We start from the raw sequence: 20907 nt of genomic DNA, 5'->3' as shown, positions 1-20907 counted from the left end.
TTTTCATCATCCCAGACTGAAGCTCTGTACCCATTAAACAATAACTCCTCATTTCCCCCTGCCACCAGCCCCTGGTGGCCTCTATTCTACTCTCTGTGAATATGACTACTCTAGGTACCTCATATACAGCGTTTGTCTTCTTGTGACTTTATTTCAATTAGCATGATGTCCTCAGGGTTTATCCCTGTTGTGGCATGTGTCGGACTGTGCCTCCTGTTTAAGGCTGAGTGACATTCCACTGTGTGTACATGCTACGTTTTGCTGATCCGCTCATCCGCAGGCCACAGCTCTTCACCCACACATTGCAGTAGTACTTGCAGAAGTGCTGGACTGCTTGCTCCAGCTTTGGACACATGTCCAGCTCTGAGCCTGTCACTGATGTGCTTTGCCTGGATCACGTGCCCCAAACACACCACATGGATTGGGGGAAGGGTGACTCCCCAAAATGAAGTGGTGGGGCTGTCTCCTAGAAGCATGTTCTAGGGTGTTCCATCCAGGCCCAAGTTCATTCAGACCAATGGGCAGGGACTGGTTTTTCTCATTTTCAGGAATGACATCCTGGTACAAGAGTAGAACCCATGGGCTTCCCTGGTGGTGCAGTGGTTGAGAGTCCGCCTGCCGATGCAGGGGACACGGGTTCGTGCCCCGGTCTGGGAAGATCCCACGTGCCGTGGAGCGGCTGGGCCCGTGAGCCATGGCCGCTGAGCCTGGGCGTCCGGAGCCTGTGCTCCGCAACGGGAGAGGCCACAACAGTGAGAGGCCCGCATACCACAAAAAAAAAAAAAAGAGTAGAACCCATGACACAGGCTACCTAGGACCTACCTGTGGCCCGTGTGCTCCTGCCCCAGGTCACATGGCAGCCTCATGGGCTGAGCGTCTGTGGAAGAAGTTCCTGCAGAGGGACATGTGTTTCGCCCACCTCCCCCATTTGCTGTGCTTATGCACACGCAAGCTCACCTTCACCAGTCTGCCCTGACGCCCCAGTTTGAAGGGATAGTTTCCAGGGTCTTGAGCCATGATGTCCAGAGATGCTAACTCCTGTGCTTTCTCTGTCTCATCAGGAGAAAGAGTCCGTCTTGGGTAATCTGGCCAGAAAAGCTAAGCTGACAGAAGACCTGTTTAACCAAGTCCCAGGAATTCACTGCAACCCCTTGCAGGGGGCCATGTACGCCTTTCCTCGAATCTTCATCCCTGCCAAAGCCATGGAGGCAGCTCAGGTCAGGGGTGCCAGGTCAGGGCTGGCTCTCTCACTGGGTTCACATGGGACTGCTTCTTGCCATGGGGAGCTAAAGTGTTGGCCCTAGAGGCTCTGAACTTTGTGTATCCGTTGGTCAGATGGTACTTAGTGTGTAAAGATGATGGGCTCTCAGAGACCCAGCCCTGCAGCATGCTGCGTTGATGCGGCAGGTGTGAGGCCGGCCCCAGGTGAGCGGTGTGCTGAAGGCAGGTGCCCACGTGTGATATGATGCATTTAAAACTGGACAGAGGGCTTCCCTGGTAGCGCAGTGGTTGAGAGTCCGCCTGCCGATTCAGGGAACACGGGTTCGTGCCCCGGTTCAGGAAGATCCCACGTGCCGCGGAGCGGCTGGGCCCGTGAGCCATGGCTGCTGAGCCTGCGCATCCGTTGCCTGTGCTCCGCAACGGGAGAGGCCACAACAGTGAGAGGCCCGCGTACCGAAAAAAAAAAAAAAAAACTGAACAGATGCTGGGGAAGCATCAAGAGCAGTCTCTTCCACCTGGCCACAGTACCCTAGAGCAGCGCTTCTCAAACTTGAGTGTGTACATCGATCACCTGGGGTCCTGTTAAAAATGCCGATACTGGTTCAAGAAATCTTTGGAGGGGCCCAAGATTCTGCGTTTCTAGTAAGTTCTCAGGTGGTGCCGCAGACCCTGGTTTGAGGATCAAGGGCCAGAGCCGTATCTCTGAAAGTGTCCTTATACCTGCTTACCTCCTCGATACCTTGTTAAACATTCAAAATCTGGCCCCACCCCTCAGCCGATTGAATCAGAATTTCTGGTGTTGGAGCCTGAGAACCTATTTAACAGGTGGCCTGGTTGTGCAAACCGAAGTGTGAGAAGCACCAACAGTAGGGCCCCTGAGAGGCTTGTTCCTTGAGGCCCCCTGGGCAGAGACCTCAGGCCCCTGGCTTGGCGTATAGGACATGGCCAGTGCTTGTGGAGCTGCTCCGTGGGGGTAGGGTACACAGGCAACAGCCTGGCACTCCCCACTGGAGAGCAGAAGCCCCGCAGCCCATGGCTGTCCCACAGTGGCCTTTGGGTTCTTTGTTCCTGGCCCCAGCTGCTTACAGCACCCAGCATCCTGCCTTGGTTCTCACAGGAGGGGAGGGCAGAAGGGCCCTGCCATGGGAAAGAACCTGCCATCTCAAGTGTATTTGGCTTTGAGATTGTAATGTTTGTACAGTGCGAAACCAGGAATGAATCCTAAGTTCTGTCCCACTCCCACAGGCCCATAAGATGGCCCCCGACATGTTCTACTGCATGAAGCTCCTGGAGGAGACGGGCATCTGTGTTGTGCCCGGCAGTGGCTTTGGGCAGAGGGAAGGCACCTACCACTTCAGGTACCACTTCCTCTGCACCAGCGGGCTGGTCCCGGGTTTGTCTTGGGAAACTTGGGCTTCTTAACATCAAGGCACCTACAGAGACTGGGATGTGTGGAGCCCCTGTCCCCCCATCCCACTCCCATTCTGTCCTGCTGCAGAGATAGCTGAGACCCTGTGCCAGGGACTAAGGAAGACTGTGGGCGACGCCAAGGTCATCTCCTTGACTGCTCTGTCTCCCCTCCACTGCCCCCATCTATCATATGCCATCTGCAGTGTTCCCGTGCTATGTTTTCTTGTCCTTCCCCTGTCCCTTTTCAACTCTGTGATGGTATCATACAGCATCCAGGAGCTCAATAGCTTGTCCATTGCACCAAAAGCCTGCTGAGATGTTGCCTCTGAGACATGGTGGAATTGCTGTGCCTCCTTTCACAGGCATGTGACTCTGCTGGGCGAGCCGGAGCAGCTCAGCTTGGTCTTCCGCTGAGGCCAGTTCTGTTGCAAACAGCACCCTCTCCATGCACGGCACTCTCAGATGTTTCCTGCAGCAGATGCTAAAAAAAGAAATGTCACGGGCTTAGCACCTGAGGCTAAGTCTTGAGGCAGTGAAGGTCGTGGGTAGGGCCCGCCCCCCGCAGTGGACAAACGTGTGGGTGGTGTGGATGGCCTTTCCACCCTTGTTGGGTTCACCTTGGCAATTCACAGCTCATTCAAGAAGTGGTTACTTCTCGAGAGCTGCCCTTAAGGCTGGGAAGCAGGCTGACAGTATTGGAGGCAGGAGTTAGTTACCATGGCAATGTGGGAATTCCTGTGGAGGAAAGTTATGACTGGAGGTTCTCACTGTGAGACAGATGGTGGAGATGGAAAAGGCCTGTCTAGCAGGAATGGAGTCTCGCTCTGTAGCCATAGGAAATACCAAGAGTCATGCGCTCGAGAAAGTTCTATGCACCTGTCAGAGTGTTGGGCAGACCTGCTATGATTATGGGTGGATGTGTTAGTGAGCTGAGATGCTGCCACCAGCTTATTGCTTTTGTTCACATATACGAGTTGGGTAAAAAAATGTGTGAATGGTGGGAGAAAGTGGTTCAACAAGTGCCAGGTGCTGTCCAGGGCCTGGAGCCATCGCAGTGGACAAGACAGGCCTGTCCCTCCCCACACAACTTGCCCGCACCACCTGGTCTCTGCAGCTGCAGGTGGAGGAGTGACCTGCCAGGTTCACTTCTCTCCCCTTTTCCAGAGCCACTTGTCCGACTGACGCTGTTCTCTTTCCTGACAGAATGACCATTCTTCCTCCAGTGGAGAAGCTAAAGACGGTTCTACAGAAGGTGAAGGACTTTCACATAAAGTTCCTGGAGAAGTACGCGTGAGGACTCCTCAGGCCCCAGAGGGAGACCTGGCCCTCAGCCTTCCTCCTGATGCCCACCCAGCCCAGACTGGATTCGCCCCCCCCAGCGACTCCGCCTCAGGCCTTACGAAGGCCACTGGTCGCTTTCATCGTCATTTTGCCCCAGGAGACTTCTTTCTTTGTGCCTTGATGTTGGGAGCACCTCTCTTCTGAGCAAATTGAATTGGGGTTGTCTCAGAAGCCCTGTCTTTTGATGCAACCAAAGTAGAGGGGACTTGCTCAGCGTATGTGGTGGTGTCCTCTGAATCTGTTGCTGTTGCTTTTGGAAAAGTCTTTTGGGGTTGAAACAACCAGGGTGTGTTGGGTGAGCTGTTTCAGATCTGGAGAAACAAGGTGTCGGGAAATGTATAACTTAACCATGGTGAGGACTGGAAATCGCAAACTCACCACCATGATCTGTGAAATAAAACCTTTAGCGGTATGAAAATCTAGTCCTTCAAACAGGAGAGCCTAGAGTCCACTGGAGGCTCCGAGAGGGCCCGCCCTTCTGACCTGGAGGCAGACAGCCTGCTCTCAGACAAGAATGGTAAGGGCAGCAGTGCATGGGGCTGGACCGCATGCCAGACTAGGTGGTGGCGGGCACCGGGGGCTATGGCCAAGGTCAGAGGGTCCTGCAGGGGAGGAGTGGGTGTGAGCCAGGCTCCGATTTGAACCAGGCCTCCACGTGGGAGCACACAGCAGGTAGTGAGGACTCTGCACACACGAGGGCTTTGGGTGAAGGGTTCTCTTGGGCACGCTTAGGCTGGGACGCCCGTCCAGGGATCTCCCTGGACTCCAGGGGCACAGGGTTCAGCCCAGCAATATCCCAGTCACGTAGAGGGATTCTACCTGGTGGTGTGTGGATCCATCCCACTGTTACCCAACAAACAAGCAGTCTCATCCAAGGGCTTGAGTGAGCCTTTAGGTGATAGTAGGGCAAGGAAACACTGAAAATGTCCTAGTGAGGGAGGGGTATCCTTAAGGACATGAAGACAGTTAAACCACACCCCCTTCCCATAGTGTTTGTTGAGTTGTTTCAAGCGGAATTTGGTCCATTTCCTAGCTCTTAATTGGTCAAAGTGCCTGGTAGCGTGGCTGCTGTGTACATGTGATCCGATTCAAAGTTTATAGAAGTATTTTACCTTATATGCAAAGTGTTTTGCCTCCACATCTGCTTCTGGCTCCCCTCCCAGACTCTGCAGACTGTCCTGTAGCATCAGTCATCTCTCGGGGGGGGGGGGGGTGGGAGTTGGGGGATCATCCACCAAGTGCACAGTTTCCCTGGTATGAGCAAACCTGGGTGCAGGGCCCAACCTGTGCCCCCAGAAAGTGGGCACTATGGGTGGCAGCAGGCTTACGCCCTCTTTTCCTACTGTGGGCCTTCCCTGGTGGGCGGTTAGGGAAGCCAAGGCCAGCTCAGGAGTCTGGGGATCCAGCAAGTCCCAAAGTGGAATTGAAGGGACTGGAGAGAAATCTGAAAAGGCTAAAGGAGTGAGCTTTGAAAGCAGCCTCCTGTGCTATAATTCCCACGCCGGGTCCATGCAGGGGATGCAATAGGAAACTTCAAACTGTCCTTACCACTAGCATTACAGTCCCTATGAAGAAAGTAGCCACAATCTCAAGTAACAAAGGGAATGTTTGGGGACTTTTTCTTCCTTAAAAATTTGAGAAAATTGCACTTGTGCTTGTTGATGGTATAAAAACCAGGATGTGTCCCAGAGTTGTGAGATTTCTGGTGGAAAGGTTAAATAGTAGAAGCTAGTATATTTTTTATATTTTTGTAACAATTGCTTTTTTCATGGGGGGTGGGGTAGGGTTAGTATTTGTAGTTTTAACAAGCCCAGTAGTTTTTTTTATAAATCTCTTCAGATTATAAATAACCCCTAAAAACTTTGCAATGTTTACATGATTTTTTAAAAAGATGTCATATACACTTGGTTTGGTTTTAAAATAAATGAGTAAAAACTTAATGAGGTCAGCTGGTTTAGGAGGTTAACTTCATTCAGGTAGGAACGCTGATCATGGTAGATTTGATTTTCTGCAGATTCTGATGTCTTGTTTGGGGGCACCACCAGAGTAAGTCGTTTGTCATTTGAGGTCGCACTTTAAATCCACACCTGTGAAGTTTTCTGCTGTTCATCTAGATCTGCCTGTGGGGATGCTGGGCTATACCTTGTTGGTCCATCACCTTGCACCTTGAGGCCAGACTGGTTGTCCCCATGTTTGTGGATTTGCAGGAAGAGCTGACAGGCCTGCCTGTCCCTGTTTGCCATTCTGGATTCTCGTAGGCATCTCCTGACAAAGGTACTTCATGATAAGCTCTGGTGGAAATTTCTGAACAATAAAATATATGTCCAAAATGGTGACTGTGTTTAACTTGCTTTGTAGTTTAAATCTAAATATCAAGCGGACATCACTAATTGTATATCTTCACTCTTATGTTCATTCTTACGTTCCTAAGTCACAGCTTTTCAGTTTCCATTTCTTCTTAGGTGTCAACTCCAAGGACTCTGGGCTGCTTTTTATTGCTTGAGGTGGGGAAACTTCACCGATTCTTTAGAATGTTGTTCAAATGAAAACAGACCTTGATTTTCTAGTGGGAGTGAAACAGGAACTAGCAGCTTCTTCACAGGGGGCAGGGGAGGGCAGGCAGGCAGGGAGAGCCAGAGAAGCAGTCCTGAGGCCAGTGGGGAAAGGGGAGCTGCCTATACAAGCGATTTCATTCATTTCCCTAGCCTTTCCCAGATCCATGTCAATGTTAAAGTGTGGTTCTGGGATTCAGAACTTTATTTTTCACTTAAAACAGAAACGTCTGTCTTTATTATAGAAAATTTGGAAAATATATTTTTTAAAAAATAGGATTCTTTCAGGAGGAAGACATGGAAACCTACTCAAAGTAGCTTCAGCAGAAGAGAATTTATTGTGTCACGTAAGAGGAATTTATTGAAATCCTGGAGGGATGCTGACTTTAGTTTTGATGTGCACTGTTAAGTGCAAAGCCTGCCTGTCCATCTGTCCAGTTCTGCATCGAAAAATCCCACGGAAGGGCTCTGCCTTGGTCCACATGCCCTTCTCTGAACAGTCACTGTGGCCCTTGAGAATAGAGTCCTTTTGCTGGCCCTGTGCATGAGCGGTGGTAGAGGAGGGTCTAGAATCGCCAGACCCATCAGGGCCATTGGAGGAGAAGCTGCTCCCCACAGAAATGGGGGCTGGAGGTGGTGCCACACCCACAAACCTCATTTAACCACAGGTGGCTCTTTAGAGAGGGGCTGGGGAAGGAGGTGGTGTGTTCAAGGCAGGTTGAAAGTCATTACTGGTTGATAACCAAGGGGACTGAAGATGCTCTGCACACACACACTGTACACACACATACACACACACACAGGGACATGTGCATCTCCTTGTCTGGGGAGCAAACTTGGTGTAGTTTATTCTACAAAGATTTTATTAAATAGACAAGGATGGGGAAATACAGTAATTATTCTAGACTATTTTTGGTATAGTGTTTGCTGTAAACACATCTAGAAAGCTTTCAAATGTTTGATTTGAAAGCATAAGCCACAGACTTCTAGGGAATGGGGAATCAGAAGCTAATAAGATGTGGTCACTGTCCTCAAAGAGCCTACAGATGGAATGGCCACCAGATGGTTCAGTGCTCAAATCCCATCCACCCAACAGGGCTGGGCTTAAACGAAGTATGTGGGTGACGCAAAGGAGGGAGGGGCTGATGCTGTTCTCTCCCTAGTTGGGGGTGCCTCTACCTACCTCTACTCTTTCCACAATGCCTTCTGAGGTCTTCCATATATCTTGCTTTTGGGCTTCATCCTGCCACCGAGCCAGGAGACCCCTCAAGAAAAAGAAAGATGAAACTCACTGCCAGACACCCACCCAACTCTCTTCCTTAAGAGGAAACGTCAGTTAGAGTTTCCTATTTCATTCTCCCACTTGAAAAAATAAGAGGCACCCACACACCTATGGTCAATCAATCTATGGCATAGGGGCAAGAATGTACAATGGAGAGAAGACAGTCACTTCAATAAGTGGTGCAGGGAAAACTGGACAGCTACATGTAAAACGTGATTAGAACATTTCTTCCCTCACGCCACCTACAAAAATAAACCCAAAATGGATTAAAGACCTAAATGGAAGACCCAAAACCATAAAACTCCTAGAAGAGAATGTAGGCAGTACATATTTTTTTTTTTTCGCTACGCGGGCCTCTCACTGTTGTGGCCTCTCTTGTTGCGGAGCACAGGCTCCGGACGTGCAGGCCCAGCGGCCATGGCTCACGGGCCCAGCTGCTCCGTGGCATGTGGGATCTTCCTGGACCGGGGCACGAACCCGTGTCCCCTGCATCGGCAGGCGGACTCTCAACCACTGCGCCACCAGGGAAGCCCGGCAGTACATTCTTTGACATAAATCGTAGCAATATTTCTTTGGATCTCTCTCTCAAGGCCAAAGAAATAAAAGCAAAAATAAACAAATTGGCCTTAATTAGACTTCAAAGTTTTTGCACAGCAAAGGAAACCATTTGCAAAATGAAAAGAACATACTGACTGGGAGAAAATATTTGCAAATGACCTGACTGACAAGGGGTTAATATCCAAAATCAGCTCATACAGTTCAAGGTTAAAAAAAAAAAAAAAAGCCAATCAAAAAATGGGCAGAAAACCTGAATAGACATTTTTCCAAAGAAGATGTAACAGATGGCTAACAGGCACATGAAAAGATGCTTGAGAAAGAAAGAAAAAAAATATCACCTCACACTGGTCAGAATGGCTATCATCAAAAAGTCTACAAATAACAAATGCTGGAGAGGGTGCAGGGAAAAGGGAACCCTGCTACACTATTGGTGGGAATGTAAATTGATACAGCCACTATGGAGACAGTATGGAGGTTCCTCAAAAACTAAAAATAGAACTACCATATGATCCAACAATCCCACTCTTGGGTATATATCTGGAAAAAATGAAAACACTCATTCACAAAGATACATGCATTCCAATGTTCATTGCAGCACTGTTTACAATAGCCAAGACATGGAAACAATCCAAGTGCCCATCATCAGAAGACTGGCTTAAGAAGATGTTGTATATATACATACACACACACACAATGGAATACAGCCATAAAAAAGAATGAAATAATGCCATTTGCAGCAATGTGGATGGACCTAGAGAATATCATACAAAATGAAGTAAGTCAGAGAAAGACAAATTGTGTATTGCATCACTTATACGTGAAATCTAAAACATGAATGTGTATAGCAAAACAGTATCATATAGAAAACAAACTACTGGTTACTAGTGGGGAGAGGGAAAGGGGAAAGGACATGATAGGAGTATGGGATTAAAAGATACAAACTACTATATATAAAATAGATAAGCAACAGGGATATATTGTACAGCAGAGGGAACTATAGCCATTATTTTGCAGTAACTTTTAATGGAGTATAATCTATTAAAATACTGAGCCACTATGCTTTACGCCTGAAAGTAATATAATATTGTAAATCAACTACAATTTAAAAAAAGAATCTGTCACTAAAAAAATTAGAAGATATAGAGTCGTCCCTTAGTATCCATGGGGGATTGGTCCCAGGATCTCCCAGGATACCAAAACCTGAGGATACTCAAATCCCTTATATAAAATGGTACAGTATTTGCATATAACTCACACATATTCTCCCATATACTTTAAATCATCTCTACATCACTTATAATACCGAATACAATGTAAATGCTACATGAATAGTTGTAAATACAATGTATATAGTGGCTGGTGTGTGGCTAATTCAACTTTTGCATTTTGGAATTTTCTGAAAAAAATATTTTTTGATTTGAGGTTGGTTCAATTCACAGATATGAAGGGCTGACTCTCATGTTTTTCTGTTTTTTTTTTTAACATCTTTATTGTGGTATAATTGCTTTACAATGGTGTGTTAGTTTCTGCTTTATAACAAACTGAATCAGTTATACATATACATATGTTCCCACATCTCTTCACTCTTGCGTCTCCCTCCCTCCCACCCTTCCTATCCCACCCCTCCAGGTGGTCACAGAGCACCGAGCTGATCTCCCTGTGCTATGCGGCTGCTTCCCACTAGCTATCTACCTTACGTTTGGTAGTGTATATATGTCCATGCCTCTCTCTCGCTTTGTCACAGCTCACCCTTCCCCCTGTTTTTTTTTTTTAATCTCCTCCCCAGTTTCGTCTGCTTTGCTCTGAATGCATAACCTTGAAGTCCTTTTGAAGATATTAAATTTCAAAACTGTAAAAACATCGAGAATCCTAGTGATGCTTAGGTCAGAGCACAAAAGTGTACATTAAATCACAGTGTAAAACAAAAAGTATTCTGATTATCAGAGTAAAGATGTTCATGTGGAAAAACTAGAAAATAAAAGTCAAGGAAGAAATTTTAAAATCCCCTGTAATTCTCTAACCAGAATTAATCAAGCCTACATTCCTTTTTTGGGGGTGCGCCACATGGTTTGCAGGATCCTAGTTCCCCAACCTTGACCAGGGATCGAGCCCAGGCCCTTGGCAGTGAAAATGTGGAGTCCTAACCACTAGACCGCCAAGGAATTCCCCTAACATTCCATACTGTCCTTTTCCTGAGAGTATTTTTATGTGGTTGAGATGTATGTGTGTGTTTAGATCCTTTTTTTTTTCCCCCTTCAACATTAGAACATGCTAATAAAAGTGCCTGATGAGCAGTTTGGTTGGCTACTTCATCAATGCTATGGATAAATAGCCATCTGGCTAACTGCACACTTAAGCATTTAGATTATATACAGTTCCTGGTTTTTAAAAATAATGCCACTTAATACATCCATACATAGAGAGGGCATTCCCCTCCCTCACGCTTGTGTTTTAAGGCTTGTTGTGGAACATGCTCAGGAGTGGGTGTTTTCCATGAACCTCCAGGTCCTTCACTCCTGAGGCAGAGCCAGAGCTGGGCAAATCATTGTGCACACCTTGGCTCTAGCACTTACCAGCTAAGAGGCCACTGAGCCTCAGTGTTGCCATTTGCAAAATGGAGCTAATCATACCTATTCATGGGGTAATAGAACAACTATGAGCACTGAATGGGAAAATGTATGTGTGGGGGGGGGGAATTAGCATATCTCATGCAAATAGCTTCATTTGTTGACCACTTTCTGTGATAATCTGATTAATCTTTAGAGCAGTGCTGATATGATACATGTTCAATAAATGTTTAAACTGAAGGGAAAAATACACCCTTGGAATGCTAGATACAATATGAAAATGACACGTAGAGGAAGTGAGGACTCTTTCCCAATACTTCTGAACATACTCTGCCAGACAAAGTACACAGGTTATTTTTTCTGTCAGTGGTAACTTTTTTTGTCACAGTTTCTGAAATAAAAATGCATTGGGTCCAGTTACACTAGACTCCTTATGAGGTAGGTCCAATAAAAAAAAACACTTTTACAACTCTAGTGAAACTGGACATTTGTTTTTGGTGCAGGTCTATCTTGACCTGCTGGCACCAGTTAGGAACCGGTATTTACATGGAGTTGTGTCCTCTCCCAAAAGGAACTTTGTGGACCTTTTTCCCTTTATGGTTAAAGTAAGCTGCTATTTGCCATTTCCACCTTAAAACTTTAAAACAAAATGCTCCCAGTCGTTTGAGTCAGCATCATGGTACACTTTGAGTGACAGAGCCCCACTCCAGGAGTTAGAGTGTATATGTTAGGATTCTTTTGGTTGTACATGACAGAAAACCAAATCTGAGAAGTCAAGAAGACCTGGAGAAGTCAAACCTACATTCCCCAGGCTCCCTTGCAGCTATGTGTGGCCATAAATTTAATGGGACATCATAAATAGTGTCATGTGGCAGCTTCTGGGAACTTTCCTTAGGAGAAACCTGCCCTGTGTCCCTTTTCTTCCTTATCCTGTCCTCTAACTTCTTGGAATGCATGGGTGACAACTGAGACATGACAACAAGTGTTTCTTGTGCAGAAACACTGTGTAAGATTTTGCTGTTATTTTTGTTGTTGTTATTACTCCACCCTAATCCTAATGACATAATCTTTTGTGCTTTCAGAATCATTTGCCTGGAATTTAGCTTGATCATCTCATCTTTGTTACCTACCAGGGCAGCCTAATAAGTGTTGGCAACAGTCATAGAAATGCTAACAACGCCTGCCATGCATCTAGCACTGGCTGAGTAGCTGTGTGTCAGGCACAGTGCTTGGTGATGGGGAACCAGCAGTGAGTAAGACGTGGTCTCATGGTTTATAAGGTTGATGATGCTTATGCTGATAAGAGTGGGAGAAGTAACAGTGATACACTGTTGATAGGAGTATAAGTCTGTACCATTTTTTTGGGAGAGCATTTTGGCGCGGTCAACATTAAGTATACACATGCCAACTTTAAAACTGCAGTAACTGGGACTTCACTGGTGGCGCAGTGGATAAGACTCCACACTCCCAGTGCAGGGACCCAGGTTCGATCCCTGGTCAGGGAACTAGATCCCACATGTATGCCGCAACTAAGAGTTCCCATGCCACAACTAAGGAGCCCACATGCCACAAATAAGGAGCCAGTGAGTCGCACCTGAGGGAGCCTGCCCACCACAACTGAGACCTGGTGCAACTAAATAAATAAATAAATAAATACTTAAAAAGAAAAAAAAAAACTACAGTAATCAAGACAGTATTGTATTACTTTAAGGAGAGACAAAAATAAAGAACAGAATAGAGTCCAGAAATAGAACCACATACATTTATCACTTTGGCATAAAAGAGACCACACACACACATACCTTTGACACATCTGTATTGACAAAATAATTTTTGACAAGCATGCTAAAGCAATCCAGCAGGAAAGGAAAGTCTCTTCAACAAATGGTGCTGCAACACCTGGGTATTCATATGGGGAAACAAATGAACTTCAACTCCTGCCTCACACATATGGAAAATTTGGGGTGGATCATAGACCTAAATTTAAGAGCTAAAATGATAAATCTTCTAGAGGAAAAACATAAGAGAAAAATCTTTGCGACTTATGATGTAAATATTTCTTAGGACAAAAAGGCACAAATCTTAAAACAAAAATAAATTGATAAATTGAACCACATCAAAATTAAGAGCTTCTGCCTTCTAAAAGGACATGATTAGGAAATTAAAAGACAAGCCACATGCTGGGAGAAAACACTTTCAGAACATAAATCTCATAAAAGTCTTGTAACAAGAGTATATAAAGAACTTCAAAAGTTAATAAGACAAACAACCCAATTAAAAAACAGAGGTGGGATGAATTGGGAGATTGAGATTGACATATATACACTATTATGTATAAAATAGATAACTAATGAGAACCTATTGTATAGCACAGGGAACTCTACTTGGTGCTCTGTGGCAACATAAATGGGAAGGAAATTCAAAAATGAGGGGATGTGTGTATACATATGGCTGATTCACTTTGCTGTGCAGCAGAAACTGACACAGCAGTGTAAAGCAACTATACGCCAATAAAAAAAAATTTGTTTTTAAATGGGAAAGACTTGAACAGACACTTCACAAAAGAAGATATACAAATGGCCAATGAGCACATGGGAAGATGCCCAACATCATCAGTGACTGAAAGGAATGCGAATTAAAAGCACTGAGATGTCACTAGAGTGACTAAACTGAAGAAGATTGACAATACCAAATGCTGAAGGCATGGAATAACCAAAATCTCAGGGGTGATGCAATCACTTTGGAAGACTGGTGGCTTCTTACAAAGTCAAACATACATCTACTTAGTGACCCAGTAATTCCACTTCTAGCTAGGTGTTTCCCTAAGAAAAATAAATGTCCACACATGTCCACAGAGGCCTTGTCTGCGAAGTCTCTGTTTGGGAACCCCTCCCTGCACTGTGGCCTGGAATCTCTCATGAGGCAGAAAGCTGGGGCCATCCTAGGGCTCCCTTCATTTGGTCCCCATCTCTCAGGGAACACTGTCTTGTGTTGCCTGTTGTCCATTGTCTGAAAAATATTGTTTCCTGTGTTTTTTCCACTCAGTTTTTAGTTTTTTAAGGTGGTTGGGTAAATCCAGTGCCCGTTGCTCCATCATAGCCTGGAGCAAAATTTTCCTGTTCCATGTCTTCATAGGGCTGTGTGCTACACTGTTACATTCATCTGTCAAAAATTATAGAACTGTCCACTTAGGATTTGTGTATTTCACTGTAAGTAAATTATAACTCAACAGACTTTACTGGGGTTGGGAAGGGAATACATCCTTGATCCAGAAATTTCACCTCTAGGAATTTATCCTAGAATGTTTTCTCACTTGTGAAAGATGTGTTTGTGTATATATATATATATATATATATATATATATATATATATATGAAATAAAATTTATATTTTAAGGTAGGACAAGAAAAAATTAAAGATAAAATTCTCTCTCTGTGTTTGTTTGGGCTGCCTTACCCCCTCCCTAATGTGTAGTGCACATCTACATTACATTAACCAGAGCTCCTCAAAGATGGGAGTGCCTGCTCAACCATAAAGATCTCTTTTTTTTTCTTTCTTCGGACACTAGCAGTGTAAATTTTTAGAAGAATAATGTTCTTTCCCAGCTCTGTAGGGGTCATGATGACTTGCTTCTCACTTTGTACGTGCTTACCTGGACTACGTAACCTTGGTGAACTTTATGTATCGTATCAGTATGTCATTTTCATGTACGATCTTTTGTCTCAAAAATGTATATGACTGTGCCTCCAACTTCTAATAGGCATTCTCAGAGCTTTCTGAGAATCTGCTTCCCGAGTTATAATCCTCAGTTTGGCTTGAATAAAATGCCCTTTGTTTCTTCTTAACTTGACAGTTAATTGAATTTTCACTGACAGTATTCAAGGATGTTCTTGGCAGCATTGTTGGCCATAGCAAAAGAGGGGGAAAACCTACATATCCACTAATGAGGGATTGGTGTATCCCTCCAAACGAATACCATGCAACTGTTAATCCAGATTAGTACATCTATATCTACTGACATGAAAAGTCATCCAAGATCCACTATTAAATTGAAGTTGCAATTGCAATTGCCATACGTAGTACAGTGGTGGACATCTCAGTATTGTCTGATCAGACTCACCCTCTCCTGGGAATGTTCTCCCCCCACGTCAGGAGCTGCCTCACTCTAAGGTGAGTCTGTACCTCCTGGACTGCGGATGGATCAGTAAGTCCATTCCCAGGATTGTCTAACTTGAAATATGGTCTAATTCTCGAAAGGCTAAATTATTTTTAAAAAATGAATCTCAAGCCCCAGAGAAAAACATGGATCTTGTCTCATGGAGGAAAGCGGTCTTCAATGAGACAACAGAACTGACATTCAGAGAAGATCAGAGATGAGAGTCCATGGCCCAAAGGCCTTCACGGGTTTTGCCTTGAATTTCTTCAGTTGTTTTCAAAGTTCCCAGCTACATCCTCGCCGTTCCTGTGGCTTGGTTATCTGATTTATTGGATCCTAAGTGCCAATAAATTCTCCTTTTGGCCATGTTAGCCAGAGTTAAGTTCCTGTTGCTGCAGACACAGCATATGTTAGTATATGCTTAAGGAAAACTGAGGGGAAAAAAAGTTTTATATATATATATATGTATGTATATATATCTGGTCTATAGATGCTCAAACTGCTCAGCTTGATTTTTAATAAAGGGAACTGGGAGGAGGAAATAGTGTGACCACAGCTATCCACAGCTGTTGCTGGGTTTATCAGGGCAGCAAGTGAGGCTGGGGCTAGTTTCATTTAAAGGTAGAAATGTGGATTTTGAGCGGGGAGTGGGGGTCTCCTGGGTAACCTTGAGATAGCTGTGTTCCTGACTAGTATTTGATTATGGAAATCAGTCTCTCTTACTTGCTCTGTCTCTGTCTCTTTCAGTCTCTGTGTCTCTGTCTCTCTCTTAAAGACAAAGGATTTTCCCTCATAATGTTGTTCTGCCCTAAAATACTTAAGCTGACAAATCCTTAAGAAGAATTCTTAAGAATCACTAAGCAGCTAAAAAGTTGCAAGCCCTTACTTGTCTTCAGAGCTTTGCTGGATTCATCAGATTTAGTATTTAATCGCTTAATGTAATCTGTGTTCCTGGGAAAAAAATGTGTAAATCAAAGGATTTTTTTTTTTTTTTTTCTTTCCGTACGCGGGCCTCTCACTGTTGTGGCCTCTCCCGTTGCGGAGCACAGGCTCTGGACGTGCAGGCTCAGCGGCCAAGGCTTACGGGCCCAGCCGCTCTGAGGCATGTGGGATCTTCCCAGACTGGGGCACGAACCCGTGTCTCTTGCATCGGCAGGCGGACTCTCAACCACAGCACCACCAGGGAAGCCCCTATCAAAGGATTTTAAATTTCTGTTTGAATTTTATTTTTTATACAGCAAATTCTTATTAGTTATCTATTTTATACATTTTAGAGTTATATATGTCAATCCCAATCTCCCAATTCATCCCATCACTGCCACTGCCCCCCCCACTTTCCCTCCATTGGTGTTCATACATTTGTTCTCTACATCTGTGTCTCAACTTCTGCCCTGCAAACCAGTTCATCTGTACCATTTTTCTAGGTTCCACATACATGCGTTAATATGTGATATTTGTTTTTCTCTTTCTGATTTACTTCACTCTGTATGACAGTCCCTAGATCCATCCACGTCTCAACAAATGACCCAATTTCATTCCTTTTTATGGCTGAGTAATATTCCATTGTATATATGTACCACAACTTCTTTATCTGTTTGTCTGTCGATGTGCATTTAGGTTGCTTCCATGACCTGGCTATTGTAAATAGTGCTGCAATGAACATTGAGGTGCATGCGTCTTTTTGAATTATGGTTTTCTCTGGGTATATGCCCAGTAGTGGGATTGCTGGATCGTATGGTAATTCTATTTTTGGTTTTTTAAGGAACCTCCATACTGTTCTCCATAGTGGCTGTATCAGTTTACATTCCCACCAACAGTGCAAGAGGGTTCCCTTTTCTCCACACCCTCTCCAGCATTTGTTGTTTGTAGATTTCCTGATGATGCCCATTCTAACTGGTGTGAGGTTGTTTTTGTAGGTCCTTTTCTTCTCTTGTGTTTCCCACTTAGAGAAGTTCCTTAAGCATTTGTTGTAGAGCTCGTTTGGTGATGCTGATTTCTCTTAGATTTGCTTGTCTGTAAAGCTTTTGATTTGTCTGTCGAATCTGAATGAGATCCTTGCTGGGTACAGTAATCTTGGTTGCAGTTTCTTCCATTTCATCACTTTAAATATATCGTGCCACTCCCTTCTGACTTGATTTCTGTTGAGAAATCAGCTGTTAACCTTATGGGAGTTCCGTTGTATGTTATTTGTCATTTTTCCCTTGTTGCTTTTAATAATTTTTCTTTGCTTTTAATTTTTGTCAGTTTGATTACTATGTGTCTTGGCATGTTTCTCCTTGGGTTTATCCTGCCTGGGACTCTCTGTGCTTCCTGGACTTGGGTGGCTCTTTCCTTTCTCATGTTAGGGAAGTTTTCGACTATAATCTCTTCAAATATGTTCTCGGGTCCTTTCTCTCTCTCTTCTCCTTCTGGGACCCCTATAATGTGAATGTTGGTGCATTTAATGTTGTCCTAGAGGTCTCTTAGGGTGTTTTCCTTTCTTTTCATTCTTTTTTCTTTATTCTGTTCCATGGCAGTGAATTCCACCATTCTGTCTTCCAGGTTATTCTTCTGTCTCAGTTATTCTGCTATGGATTCCTTCTAGTGTAGTTTTCATTTCAGTTATTGTACTGTTCATCTCTGTTTGTTTGTTCTTTAATTCTTCTAGGTGTTTTTTCTTTAATTCTTCTAGGTCTTTGTTAAACATTTCTTGCATCTTCTTGATCTTTGCCTCCATTCTTTTTCTGAGGTCTTGGATCATCTTCACTCTCACTATTGTGAATTCTTTTTCTGGAAGGTTGCCTACCTCTACTTCATTGAATTGTTTTTCTAGGGTTTTATCTTGTTCCTTCATCTGGTTCATTCCTCTGCCTTTTCATTTTGTCTGTCTTTCTGTGAATGTGGTTTTCATTCCACAGGCTGCACGATTGTAGTTCTTCTTGCTTCTGCTCAAAGGATTTTTAATTGTTTAAATTGTGGCTTTTTAATAATAGTTGTTATGTTTATTTGTAAAAAAAAATAGCAAACACAGATAAGAAAAAATAAGAGAAAATCACTCATGGAAATGCAAATATAATCTGGGTAGTGCAGAAACTGAAGGGTTTATTGTTAATATGTTAGGTGTGATAATGGCATTGTAAACACATAAGAAATGTCATTTTCAAAGATGCATGTTGAATTATATAGGGATAACATTCGATGATGTCTGATATTTGCTTTAAAATACTTCAGGAGAGAGAGGTCTGTTTTTAAAAATAGGTGTGAAATGTTACTGTTCAAAAAAGTAGTGTAAGTTTTAAGATTAAACGGATTTCTTTATTGGAAAAAAAATAGGTGAAGCAAGTGTGGCCAAATATTGATGATAATTAATGAGTAGGGGCAATAGATTATAGAGGTTCATTTTATTATTTGACTTTTGTGTATATTTTCATAATAAAAAGCATTTTTAAACACCTGTAACCTTCAAATGCAGAGAAAAATCATTATTTTCAACTTCACGTACATCCTATCAGAACAGTTATGCAGGCATATATTTTAAAAACAGCAATATATTGAATGCATTTTCTAGTATATAATTGACATCATGCCATAAAACATCCTTTACAACATTGTTTTTTAACAACTACATACTATGCATTGAATGGATGTAACAAAGTTTAATGGGGGGATGTTCAGGTAATTTTCAATTCCTTACAATCATAATCTTTCAATAAACATTCTTGTATTGCATCTTGTTGCACAGTCATAATTTTCCCAAGATAAAGGACTAGAAAGGTAATTCCCAGATGAAAAAATGTTTAAGCACCAGGGGGAGCTGGTCACCTATCTGATACCCAGAGGCTGTGTGTGTGTGTGTGTGTGTGTGTGTGTGTGTGTGTGTGTGTTTAAAAGCAAACCCTCGCCCTTGAACTTAGTAGCTGAGCCCATCTCTTGTGTCATATTTCAGCTTTGTGAGATGAAAGTGCAAAACACCTGGGCACACAGCCCCTAAAGAATGCCTCATACTCAGGAACACTTAACAGAGCCCCCAGTCTTTGAAACACTCTTACCAAGACAGAAAACAATGGATTAAATAGACATTATGGACATGTGTCAATGTAGAGATTCTGTGCAGTGGCAGGCAGGATGGGTTCTGGGTGGGTGGGTGGATGTGCACATCAGACTCTAGTCAGGTGTGAACATCCACTGGGCAGGTTTTAGCCTACAGGTGATTCTCTCTGCTACATTCTCATTTTGTAGGCTGTCTTGTAGTTATTTAGACCCTTTGACTGGCTTTGAGAGCCAGATCAGACTCTTTCACCAGGTTGCAGGGAAGGAAACCAAGATATTTAACAACTGACTTGCCTCAGAGGTTGTCAAGATACTAATTGAGGTGCTGTCCCACAGGCTCTATTCCCTGATAGATACACATCGCTTTGTCAGAAAGGGTCCTCTAGGGATGACTTCTGAACATTCCAGCTGGTCAAAGATGACAAAGGACAGAGCACAACAGCCAGGAGTGGAGGTAACACACCAACTCCCGGCCTCTCCCTGCCCACCCCCTGACAAATGTGGACAATTGATGTTTCTCAAACACACAAAATGCTCTCACCTTCCAGTCCTGAACACTTCTATATGAAAATGCTGGCACTGCCACTGCCCAGGTCATGTCATTTAGGTGAGAATGGCCCCACCTCAAGCTCACAGTTGGACACGGGACCCAGCCTGGTGCCCCTGACCCCAGTGATTGGTTCAAGGATGGCACATGACCAACACCAGGCCAATGGGCGCCCCACACAGGATTTGTGCTAGGAGGGTGGAAAAAGAGGTGCTGCTTTTACAGGCTTGCTGACTTGGTTGTATAGCACTGTATTAAAGAGCCTGGGCCTTGGAGTTTGGACTTGAATTGGAATCCTCCCTTCATCACTTATTGGCCATGTGACCTTTCTGAAATTTCTTCATATCTCTGAGATTTGGCTTCCTTACCTATAAACTGGAGCGATAGTAATTTCTACCTTACAGCGTTGTTGTGGGGTTTGTGTGATGTAACATATATAAAACACTAAGCCCTGAGCCTGGCACATGTCAGTCATTCCATGCTGTTGGATGGCTGTTATGACACTGTCCGCACCCTGAGGTATAGAAGAAGACAGCAAGCTTCCATCCTGCTAAGCCTCTTAGTCCACAACACTATTGCCCTCTCATCAAAGATATATACGTCTGGGCTTCCCTGGTGGCGCAGTGGTTGAGAGTCCGCCTGCCGATGCGGGGGACACGGGTTCGTGCCCCAGTCCGGGAAGATCCCACATGCCGCGGAGCGGCTGGGCCCGTGAGCCTTGGCCGCTGAGCCTGCGCGTCCGGAGCCTGTGCTCCGCAGCGGGAGAGGCCACAACAGTGAGAGGCCTGCGTACCGCAAAAAAAAAAAAAAGATATATACGTCTTTTTCCACTGTCAACATATATATATATAAATGAGGCATATATAAATGAGGCATCATCATATGGTGACCATGCACCTGGGATTTTCTGGGAACTCCCAATTTCAAATATTTGACCCTGTGGACAGAAAACAAATTGCAGCTTCTGGTCAGAGGAACATACTTCCTGTCCATCTATGATGGGGATGGACCAGCGCCATTGCTCTGGGCATGTGATTTAGGCCATTCTAGGAGACAGAGTGATTTGGGCTGGGCCACCCTTGTGTCAGGAAGGACTCAGTTGGTTGCCAAGTGACAGAAAACCCAACTTTAACTGCCTCTAATTCAGAGTGAGGAAAGTACTTGTCCCTTAGAGCAGAAGTAAGCAAATTTTACCTATAAAGGGGAAGACAGTAAATATTTTAGACTTTACAGGCCACATGGTC

General features: G+C 44.3%; 1 protein-coding gene across 2 annotated transcripts in view; it reads left to right on the top strand.

Moving 5' to 3' along the window:
• The window catches only part of GPT2 (glutamic--pyruvic transaminase 2), a 33329-nt gene extending 28163 nt beyond the window's left edge, over nucleotides 1–5166 (top strand). Inside the window, exons 9-11 of one of the 2 annotated variants that reach the window (XM_029211590.1) lie at nucleotides 1062–1217; nucleotides 2467–2579; nucleotides 3835–5166. In XM_029211590.1, coding sequence (XP_029067423.1) covers nucleotides 1062–1217; nucleotides 2467–2579; nucleotides 3835–3925 — 360 coding nt within the window. In that variant the 3' untranslated portion in view covers nucleotides 3926–5166. The remainder of the gene's footprint in view (nucleotides 1–1061; nucleotides 1218–2466; nucleotides 2580–3834) is intronic. The other variant, XM_029211580.1, reaches the window with a different exon arrangement.
• Nucleotides 5167–20907: the final 15741 nt, after the last annotated feature.

Source organism: Monodon monoceros, unplaced genomic scaffold (genome assembly GCF_005190385.1).
Source record: "Monodon monoceros isolate NGI ecotype Baffin Bay Population unplaced genomic scaffold, NGI_Narwhal_1 Super_Scaffold_10, whole genome shotgun sequence".
Classification (NCBI taxonomy): Eukaryota; Metazoa; Chordata; class Mammalia; order Artiodactyla; family Monodontidae; genus Monodon; species Monodon monoceros.
Note: the sequence above shows the minus strand (reverse complement) of the source record. Positions and strands in the feature narration are given on the sequence as shown.